The following is a 12035-nucleotide window of genomic DNA, read 5'->3' on the forward strand; positions in this document are numbered from 1 at the left end:
ATAGAGAATAGCAAAAAGCGTAAAATGAGTGGAAATAGTATATAATAATAGAGAGTTTATAAATTTCTATTATTTTCTATAAATATCTACTTTTACGTCTCTTTATAATACACAATTACTCAAAGGCAAAATTGGACAGTTCGAAGCTGTTATGAAATTCGAATATATTTTCCGATAGTAAGTGGAAAGTCTTTTTATTTCATCAAAGCAGGAGTCGAAAAAAATTCAACATATATGTACATATATATATATATATATATAATTGGCGCGTATACCCTTTTTGGGTGTTTGGCCGAGCTCCTCCTCCTATTTGTGGTGTGCGTCTTGATGTTGTTCCACAAATGGAGGGACCTACAGTTTCAAGCCGACTCCGAACGGCAGATATTTTTATGAGGAGCTTTTTCATGACAGAAATACACTCGGAGGTTTGCCATTGCCTGCCGAGGGGCGACTGCTATTAGAAAAATGTTTTTGTTAATTTTGGTGTTTCACCGAGATTCGAACCAACGTTCTCTCTGTGAATTCCGAAGGGTAATCACGCACCAACCCATTCGGCTACGGCGGCCGCAAAAAATGCAACATACTATAGTTAAAAACAACAACAGAAACTTCGTTTGTCTACAACAATGTGTGAAAATGCTCTATTAGATAGTAACACTCGAAATTGCAGTAAAAAAAAAGTTAATTAAAAAAAATACTTGGAGTACAAAATGACGGCAACAGAACCGATTTTTAAAATCATCTTCTTTATAAATGAGCTGACTTTTCAATATTAAAATTCATAAGTTGGAGTTCTTTGAAATTTTATAGAAATAATACAACTTAACAAATATATTTCGATTTTTGAGCTGTGCTTATAAAAAGAAAATTTACGTCACATATATGAGGGCTGATAGGCGGCCGCCTTAGCCGAAAGGGTAAGGAATTTGGTTGTAAAATGAAAAATCTTTATTTATTCTTGTAAATCAATTTCATCCCCTTCAAAATAATCCCCTCTCGATGAAATACATTTATGCCAACGATTTTTCCAATCCCCGAAACATGCCAAATAGTCCATTTCCGGTATAGCCATAAGCAGCATTTTTGGCGAAATGGTCACGAAGAACGAGTGCAGTGTGAGACGGTGCATTATCGTGATGCAAAAACCAAGAGTTGTTGGCCCATAGTTCTGGTACTTTTAGACGAATTGCTTCACGTAAACGACGCATAACGCTCAAATAATATTCTTTATTAACAGTTTGGCCAGGTGGAAGGAATTCATAGTGCACCACACCACAAAAATCGAAAAAAACTGTCATCATGACCTTTATTTTTGAACGACTTTGACGTGCTCTTTTCGGTCTGGCCTCTCGTTTAGCACGATATTCGCTTGATTCGGTTGTTTCAGGGTCGTAAGCATAAATCCAAGTCTCATCTCCCGGAATGATGCATTTGAGCTTGTCCTGATAGTCTGAAAGCATTGTTTCACACACATCAACGCGACGACTTTTTTCCAAGAAATTGAGAGTTTTCGGTACCAAACGAGATTTGACTTTTCGTAGGCCCAAATGGTCTTTCAAAATGGTTTTCACAGATCCTTCTGATATTCCGATCATATCAGTAAGGTCTTTAACAGTCAACCGACGATTTTTGAGCACTAACTCCTTCACTTTATTGACGTGTTAGTCATCTGTTGACGTCGATGGTCGTCCGGAGCGTTCCAAGTCATCAACACGTTCTCGACCCTCTTTGAAGTCTTTGTACCACTTATAAACATTTTTCTGCGACATGGTCGAGTCACCAAATGCCTTCTGCAACATGCTAAACGTTTCCGCAGCCGAAATTTCATTCCGCAAACAATATTTGATGGCACTTCTCTGCTCAATCAAATCAAACATTGTAAAAATTGAAAAATGCACACTTGGCCGTTTGGTAAACACAAGCGTAAATATATTACTGATAATGACACTCACATGAAAGTTTGCCCAGATGTTATTAACAGTGCTGCCAACTCATAAAAAATAACTAGAGCGAAATTTTAATTACGCGAAGTTTAACAAATAAATTCACCTTACTTTCTGCCCACAGTAGTATGTTTTCAAAGTGGCAAAAAATTAATCTCCTTATCGCAAATTTTATAATTTTTGTAAATGACAAAAAATTTTTTTTTTAGTAAAAAAGTTATTCAACAACAAAATTGAATGATTAATTTTGCGCCACCTTGTATGTATAAGCATGCTGCTACGTATGTATACTGTTGGAAAAACTGTTTGAACAACAAAAAACAAAAGCAAAAGTGCAAGTGAATCGATGGATATAGTAACGGTTCAATTTTGCAAAGAAGAAAGGACTCTATTCCAAGCAATAAAGATTTGTAGGTCAACTTGGAGTGTTCTGTGCATCTGTACTCACATGGAATTTTCTCTAGGTATATCAGAAGCGCTAAAACTAACAAACAGCCTGCTATATGTGTTATGTATATATATATGTATGTATGTACATATGTTTCTTTTCCATACCATATTATTTGAAATAACCGCTTCCCATTAAAACTCGAACAACCACGATTTGAAAACAACTATAATTAAAAAAAGGTTAAAGAGCAAAACAAACCGTTTATGCTAACTTCTCATTAAATCGCCGCGTTAATGAATGGCTAAAGAAACAAACTGTTCTGTTAAATAGGTATTACTCAAATAACCACTCAACAAGTTTAAAAGCCAAACATGATAAATTCAGCCTTTGGTTACTGTCTGCTCGTTCACACTTAATGAAAATATATCTGTTTTGATGCATAAAAGTTACTTATCGGTGGTCATATGTTTTCCACTCACTAAAAGAAGTTAAAAGACAAAAATTAAAAAAGTTAAAAAAATCAATAAGCTCGTAATTGTTAAGCATGTTTTGAAATTAGCTGTACTAAAATAAATACACAAGCAAAAGGTTTTTTACAGAAGTGAAATCTAATGAGCAGAAGTTAAGTTCAATGACATCTGCCCTAAACATTCGGCATTACATACATACTTATAATTACTACTTATTAACGTTGATTGTTTTAAACTCTGCGCGACATGCGAATACTTTGGTGTTTGCCTTGTAGTTAATAATTTAGCAGTCTCATTTTTTACATATGCACAGTGAGCTTTAAAATTGTACAGATCAACAAAGTTTGCACAAATTTCGTTTGTTAAGTTTTTCATGACATTTTTAGACTTAGTAAATACGTTCAAGTCTTAGGGCTAGTATTAACTTCACAACCGAGAAATTTCGCCAGTAACAAGCATTTGGCTTGCCGTGAAATGTTGCTAGCAACATTGTTTGTCAAATGAGAACGAGAAATTTATGAACATCGCCCCAAAAGCAATTGGTAAATTTTAGTAAGAAAAGTGTTTTTAATCAAATTAACACATATATACTGACACAAAAAAGTATAAAAATGTATAAATAAGAAGATTTGCTTACACTCTTGGCAAAGACGTTTCGCTAAAAAGACACATCTTCGGAGTATTCGAACTCAGGCCCTTCACTCACAAACGAACAGTCAGTTTTCGCTAATATTTAAATAACATATGTATTGTGAAAAAATGTTTTGACGTGCACTTCGTGTTTTCACAGCGTGCACTGAGTAATACTTTGCTGTGAGATACATAAGACAATTCACACATATTTCACGGTCATCCAATTTGTACGTATTTTGATAGCCATTTCACGTGAAACGCGAGCTAGGTACTATGTTTTCGCAGGAATCATGAAAACACAGTCGAAGCCCTCATATGTCCCCATTTGTACAAAACATTGATTTTAAAAAAAATTGAACAATCAAATCTCAAAAATCTACTTTGAATACAACATCAGCATAGTCTAAATTATTCTATACTAAAATTAATTTTCAATATTCATCCATGTTTTGTTTACTACCTCACCAATAAATATTAGAGAACATGGCAAAAAAAGTGGTGGGCATTTTAAGTCATTGCTTTCAAAACACGCTTTAGTTATGGATAATCAAGCCATGATCTGAGTCCGGAAATCTATTAATATTAACTCAAAGTGTGTGCAAGATCATCGACGACCCGGCATACTCCTTACCTGTGTAGGTCTCACGGCTTATTGATTTTTAGGCGGGTAAATTCGTCAGGAAAGGATCTAAGGCTATGCACAAATTTCCTTATATAAACACAAATATGACAATATATCCCTTCTAAATGATTGAAGCCCCAACTAATGAGCCGCAGAAAACTAGGCAGACTTCATTCAATACTATTTGTGCAAATATCTAGCAGCGAATATAAATCGCGCGAAATTCCCGTGAAGAATTAGTTCACCCTCTTTTTAAAGGCTTATTGGATTACGCAGAAGATCGGGGATTTTAAATGTAAGTAAAAAATAAGGAAAAATGTGTTTACCCTGGCATCACAAAGAACTTTGCCAATTGACTGAAGTGGTTTTAAAGAAATCAAGTGTGTAAAAATCAATAAGATGAACAGCAGAGTTTGAAACCTTACAAAAATCCATGTAGAAATATGAAAAAATAGGCGAAAAACATATGCAAAAAACAATAAATATATATCATATGTATGTATTTCATATTTCAATTATATTAGCTAGGCTTGTATCCTCATACCACCAGCCGGTATTTTCAATTGAAAACAGAAAGTTATTAAATTTTTTTGAAAGCAATGCAAGCCGAAGTATTTATAAACAAACGAGATTTTTATGAGCACTTTTCTGGCTCACTTTATTTAGTTAGCTTTCCATTTACATACAAACTCAAGTAGACGTGTAACTCTTCAACGTAGGATTGTGTATGTGGATACGTATGTATGGTGCATGCTTATGCATGACAGTTTGTATGTTCCCTCACCATTTTAGAACGCTTAATTAAAATTTGTAATCTATGACACGTAAATAGTTGTCGAATGTGCAATCAGTGGTGTCAGTGGTTTTTAATGTTAGTTTAGTGTGAGAGCCGCTCTTCAAAAAAAGTACATCATTTTGGATTGAAATGTAGTATTTGCATATTTCGAAAAGTTGTTGTAAAATGTAAGTACAGATAAATATTTTGGAACGCATTCTTACCATGCGTCTGGAATTGATATTTAACGTTAAATTTTTCCTCAGCTATCAGTTTGCTATTACGACATGCTATCGATGGAGATTTCTCTTGAAGCTGTTGATGTCCACATAAGAATATAAAATGTGAAGAAGTGTTGATCTAAGTGACTCCAACATTAAACGCGTTATAACCCTTTCCAGCACAAGGGTATTTGCTTGGACGTCGAGTCTAACTCAAACCAAAGTCAAACGGTTTATTACTATTTGTGTGAAATTTGAGTTTGAATTAACACATTCTTTGTTATATTATAATTGGTACCTACATTTTAAATTATTTAATGACAGTTGAAATCAATCCCGAAATCCGACATGAGGGTTTTATGCATCTCGAGTTGGGCCCTATATCTATATATATAAAAAGAAGTTACATTTCCTTGGTAATCTTATAACCCAAGAACGGGCTCACCTATCCAAACCAAATTTTTAGGCTTTGTTTGGACTATTCAGTAGATGGTTTGTGTTTTAAAATTTTAAGAATCGGATACCAGGGTCTCGAGAAATAGGCCAAAACGTGAACCCGGGTAACCCTAGGATGTGTTTGTACAATATGGGTAGTAAATGGAAGCTGTTGATGATTCTATAGTATAGAGCACTTTTGATGCCTCTCCGTGACTAGGGTCTCGAGATATTGCCCAAAATGTGGACCCCGATAACTTAAGGATGTGTTCGTACAATATGGGTGGCAAATGGGAGCTGTTGATGATTTCTATAGTATAGAGTATTTTTCATACCGTTCCGTGACTAGGGTCTCGAGATATAATCCAAAACGTGGACCCGGGTAACCCTAGGATGTGTTTGTACAATATGGGTAGCAAATGGAAGCTGCTGATGATTCTATAGTATAGAGTATTTTTAATGCCCCTCCGTAACTAGGGTCTCGAGATATAGACCAAAACGTGGACCTGGATAACCCTAGGATGTGTTTGAACCACATGAGTATCCATTTCGGCAAAAATGTAAAGCACTTATGGATTTAATTGTGAAATTATATGTATTTGGGGAGGTGCGTTGCCATATGTACTCCATCGAATGGCAGAAAAGGGGATTGCCGCACGCACATATACTAATTTGGGTGGTACATAAAATAACTCCGGATCAAATCGATAGCCTTATATCAGCTGAAATTCCTAACCACACTGCTGCTCCTGGGTTATTTCATGGTGTCGTTATATATTACATTTCCTTGGTAATCTTATAACTCAAGAACCGCCGAACCGATTGACACAAAAATTTTAGAGTTCTTTTCTATCTTTGAGGAGGTGGTTTGTGCGAAGTTTGATTGAAATCGGTGCAGCCGTGCTTGAGTTATGATATTTTATGTGAGTAATGGTTTCCTCTCATACGAAATGCCTGTATGGGAAAAACAATAACAAATACACAGCCGCTTATGAGCGTTTCCGTTGTACTGTTGTGGTTGTAAGTGTATTATGTTAATATTAATTTTGGGCGAAAATATAATAAAAACTGGAGCATTCAAGGAACTGGAAAAACATTTTTAACTTTATTTATTTTAGCATAATTTATTTAGCGTAAAAAATTGAAATGGAAATTAAAGAATCAAAGTTTAATTACAAGTTTTTATCGGCTCTTTCACCTTACCTGTATATAGGTGACCACCACAATCAAATTTTAAAAAAGTACAGAAAAGGCTATTGTGACACCTTTAGAAAGTATGTTGAATGAAAAAAATCAACTTATTCAACTGTTTAAACATTTTACGAGCTCTATAAAGAAAACTTAATATGAACAATTTCTTGCGATATAAAAAAACATTTTATGTATGGTGGTGCGAAGCCCACTGGGAAAATATAAATTGAAAATCAGGAAAAAATAAGATTGTTTTTAAATTTCAAATCAACGCATATGAATAACTAAGAAACAATCGTCTTTTTTCCTGATCATCAATGAATTTTTCGTTTCAATTTATATGTTTTATTAAGCATTGGAGCTTTTTTAACCATTATCCATTTATATTTTTCAAAAAAAAAAACGAAAAAAAGTTTTGTTTCCACGAACACATAATTTCATTCGGATTTCACATTAAATTCTCAAATTTCGTAAGAAATTATTCACTGTTCCAAAATCCACTCCAAAAAAATTCACAAACAATTTTTACATGTTGCACTTACGTTTTTTCCTTATGGCATCCAAATCAGAAAGAAATATTGACACATTGTAACTCACACTGTCAATTTGACAGTTCAGTTCCGCCCCAAGCGTTAAAACAGTAAGCGACATCACCCAGTGGGTTTCGCACCACCATACACTATTGTGACACCTTTAGAAAGTATGTTGAATGAAAAAAATCAACTAATTCAACTGTTTAAACATTTTACGAGTTCTATAAAGAAAACTTAATATGAAAAATTTCTTGCGATATAAAAAAAACATTTTATGTATGGTGGTGCGAAGCCCACTGGGTGATGCTAGTATACTTATATATTTTAATTACGGTATAGACATATAGCTTTGATGATATTTGAATTAATCCCGAAACTGTTTGCTTTTATTTCTAAAAACTTCTCCCGATCGCTTAAATATTTTTCACCGAGGAATTACAATAGGTGTCTACATTGATTCCTTCTAACAAGAAAGATACCTTAAATACCTATGTGGCAGAAAGTTAACGTAGAAATCCAAAATTGAGGAGAGGATAAGGGTAGCTGTTGTAAAAGATGTGGCCTCCGACCAAGATTTGTATTTAGCTTCCTAATACTATTATACAACCAATTTTGATGTTTAAAGTCTGCAGGCAAAACTGCCTCTGCACGAGCTAAAAGCAATATCCTCAGAAACTTTGAGTTCATTCTCCTGGTGACTCTCCATTCACAATCCATCAGAGGCAGAGTGGAAGGGGTGCAGCATTTGGAAACAGGGTTTGGTGAAATCCTTCTGGACACGGTTGAATCGGTGGCGCTCAAGGTATCTTCTAAGATTGGCAAAGCCTCAGATCTCAAATTTTTTGGGGCTCCTTACAGCACATTGCCCGCGAAGTATGCACGCTGAGAGAGAGGATATTGAGTTTTCGCTGTGTTCCACTCAAATGTGCAAGACTTACTTACGCTTGATGCTTTTTTTTTGTATTGAGCTACTGGCGTGGAGTATCCAACTGCGATTTCGGGGAAATGTGGTTTTAAAGGGAAATTTTACTATGTAACGACCGTCATAACTGCGAACTTTTTATAAAATTCTTCGCCGAATGCATCGTCGTCTTTGAGTGTCATGGTTGCTAGTACTTCCTCCTGCTCCCAGGCTGACTACCGAAATGAATTGATTTTTCTCTATTTTATTTTATTTTATTTTATTTTTATACCACGCTCTAAGCGTGCTTAACTTACCGAATGCCAATCAGTATCGCAAAAAAGTCAGAGCGTGTTCAGGTGAAGTAAATCTACTTGAATAAACTTTAAGTCAGAAAGTCCTTGAAGGTAAAATTCAAATTTTAATGGTCAAAACAATACTTTATACGGAACAGTGAAAGCTCTGAAGGCAGACAAATTTGTGCGGAAAGAGAGTAATATGTGCATAGAGTTCTATTAAAATTGATGGACAGGCGGATATAGCCTACAGACTACAACAAAAAATCTTGACGATAAATGAACTTTTACCGAATGCCAATCAGTATCGCAAAAAAGTCAGAGCGTGTTCAGGTGAAGTAAATCTTCTTGAATAAACTTTAAGTCAGAAAGTCCTTGAAGGTAAAATTCAAATTTTAATGGTCAAAACAATACTTTATACGGAACAGTGAAAGCTCTGAAGGTAGACAAATTTGTGCGGAAAGAGAGTAATATGTGCATAGAGTTCTATTAAAATTGATGGACAGGCGGATATAGCCTACAGACTACAACAAAAAATCTTGACGATAAAAGTTCATACGTATCTGTATAAATGGTTCAGTGACAATTTGAAAGCTTGTTTAGAGAATGAGAAATCAAAAGTCAAAGAATTTGAAATTTTATTAATTCCTTCAATTTCTAGATATCGAGACTCAACCGCTTCAGAAAGAATAAGTCATTACTCCACAAATTTTTGTGTGGAATGTAAAAATAAATGTTCGCCTTCTATTTTGTAACGACTAAAAATTTATTAAGGCACATCTTAAAACATACAAAGGAATTGAATCACACAAATTAAGCAATCTAAGAGCGAAACGAAGAAACTTATTTTAAATTCGTTAAAGTTGATTAACATAGCAAAAGTGAGACGGTCCAATAGTAACTTTAGCGTATATGGATCAGTAAAGTCTGAACCAAAGCATCGAATAAGAGCTAGTGTAGAATATGACTTAGAAATTATATAATTTAAATGAACCAGAAACTGGAATTTTGGATCAAAAATTACACGCTGATCCGAAACTTCATTCAAATCGCTGAGACGCGATTCTTTAATTAAATATGAGACGGCATAACTTAAAAAAAATTAAATTTAGTTAATTTAGTTAAACAAATTTAGTTAAATTTAGTTACTGAGATGCAGGAAAGACTCTAAGGATTAATTAAAGGCATATTGTGATAAAGCAAAAGAAAGTTTGCTGTTTGTATTCTCCGAAAAACTCCTAATAAAAACATCTGCCGTTGGGAGTCGGCTTGAAACTGTAGACGCACACCACAAATAGGAGGAGGACCTCGACCAAACACCCAAAAAGGGTGTAAGCACCAATTACATATATATATATTCTCCGAAAACCTCATAGATAATTATGGTTGAGAAACATTTTTAATCTCTGCAGAACTCTGAAAAAAAAATAGCCCATTCGATTTGCTTACAAAAACCTATTCAGAAAGGATTTTTATTGGGATGGAAAGCATTAACAGTTATAGCAATGATAATATGATGTACAACTTTGAGTTCCGAGAGAGCGCTATCAAAATATCCATTTCTTTTGACGTTTTCCAATAATTCCACTCCAACGAAAAATGCAGGCCTGTCAATTTTAGTGGATTAAAATAAATAAAAAACGCGTAGCGTATGAATTATTATTCATTTAGATTATATACATAAGTATTTGGTATTGTTCCTTCCTAATATTACCAATACAACAACAAAGTTTCCAAATCGTCTTTTAAGTAAATTTTCCGATATGAAATTTGAAGCCCATATATAACTATTTTTGCATGCTCGGCTGTTCATCGCACCCTGACTCAGTTTTTTTGTCTGTCCAATGAGATCACGGGGCACTCTCATCATAACAATTAGAGAGTTCCATATATATTCATATAAACTTCAGTTGTAGATATTAAGGATAGAGCAAGAATGATAGAGTAAGCTATTATAAAGGTTGTAGTGGGCAAAAAACGTTACTCTGCCTTTTCGAAATTGATATGTGTGAGGGCGCAAAGAACAGTGCCAAATTAGGGACGTTTTTTTTAGGAAGAATAATATAAAGTAAGGAAAGAGGGGTTTATATTCCCCCCTTACATAATATAAAGCAAAAAGTTGTTTGTAAGCAAGAAAATGGTTTTTTAAGTTTGCTCAACTGCACATTCCATCAAACCCATTGGAGTCAAGTTGAGCTACCACGATATGGACAATCTTCCCTATTCTCTAACAGTGGATAAAATCGACTGATGAACTATTGAGGATGACGTCGATATGACGATAAATACTTATAGACATAGGAGATGTAACACTGAAAGCGGTACAAAGAATGTGAAGTAAAAACGTTTTTATTACTTACCCAGAGTTGCATTCTCACAACTCACATAAAAATTGAATTACAATTCAATCAATTATCGCATTAAAAAGGCGCCAATTGGTTGTAAATATACTACATATATGTTTATTCAGATTTATCGTTCGATTCATTTATTATACGCTATTTATTTACATTTAATTCTTATATTCTTTTTTATCTTCAGCAGCATAAAACGGATATGATTACAAAACAAGCATCGTAGTTTCACATATAACATATGTATGTATGTATATAAATACTGCTACTATTATGCTTTTCCATATAAAGACATTTACTTTTAAAAACATTTGTTTATTATTTTTACAATTTATGGCAAAGCACCTGCAAAGTACAAAGAAATTTATTCGCCCTTAAGGGACAGCTACTCATATGAACAGGTAGTTATTAGGTTAGTCTCACTGAGTGCCGTAGTCTCAGAGCTCGTTGAAAGTAGCAGAAATTTTAAAGCGATCAAGTATAAATACATACATATAAACACAAAAAACACAGTAAACAATCAATTTGTGTGTCGAAAATCTTTAGATGTGAGGTACATTTCTTCAGGTTAAAACAGTTCGTAAATACGATTTTCTACTTGGGCTGCTGACAAACCGGCAATTGCAACTTCGGCACAGCTGAGATGTCAGGTGTCAGATGAACATTCACCTGCTCTTCGCAGCAACGGTCGCATTAGCACTATGGCCCACCGGAGGAGTAGGTAATGCATTTGGTAACTTCAGTGGAATTTTGGCTAAGCTGGACTTGCTTTTAGTCAACACTTGATCTTTTTCGTGCGCCAACTTTGTTTGGCCGGCGTTTGAGCTGGTAATTAAGTTAGTGGTTGCGATTGTTGTTTCAGCGGCTGGTGTGGCTAACCTCTCGCCAGTTACTTTGGCTGCTTCATTGTTGAATGGTCGAAAAGCAGGTGGTGCGTCAAGGTGGGGCAACTGTTGTGTGCGTATCAACTGATCTTGATTAAATACGGATGTGTAAGGTTTATCGATAGGTGGTGTCAATTCAAGGAGTGGATACTGTAATGAAAAGGTATGACATGAGAAAATGAGAGGATGCTTGCAAGTACTACACTATAAAAACATATAAATGAGCGACAAAAGAAGCGAGTGTTGAGAAAATCGTGTATGTGTTGTGATTTATGTATAGTTTTAATATGATATACTGGAATTTGTGAAGTATGTATATTATATACACTTTTCGACATTTCATGTTTTGTTTGCGCAGCGATTTTTATTTAAATTCCTTAAAATTA

General features: G+C 34.6%; 1 protein-coding gene across 11 annotated transcripts in view; it reads right to left on the reverse strand.

Annotated features, from left to right (window-relative positions):
* Positions 1-10857: 10857 nt before the first annotated feature.
* Positions 10858-12035, reverse strand: part of LOC128859936 (uncharacterized) — a 63795-nt gene continuing 62617 nt past the window's right edge. For all 11 annotated transcript variants that reach the window (XM_054097098.1, XM_054097101.1, XM_054097102.1 and 8 more), the window contains exon 5: positions 10858-11799. In XM_054097098.1, the coding sequence (XP_053953073.1) occupies positions 11431-11799 (369 nt within the window). In that variant the 3' untranslated portion in view covers positions 10858-11430. The remainder of the gene's footprint in view (positions 11800-12035) is intronic.

The sequence above is a fragment of the Anastrepha ludens genome, chromosome 4, assembly GCF_028408465.1.
Source record: "Anastrepha ludens isolate Willacy chromosome 4, idAnaLude1.1, whole genome shotgun sequence".
NCBI lineage: Eukaryota > Metazoa > Arthropoda > Insecta > Diptera > Tephritidae > Anastrepha > Anastrepha ludens.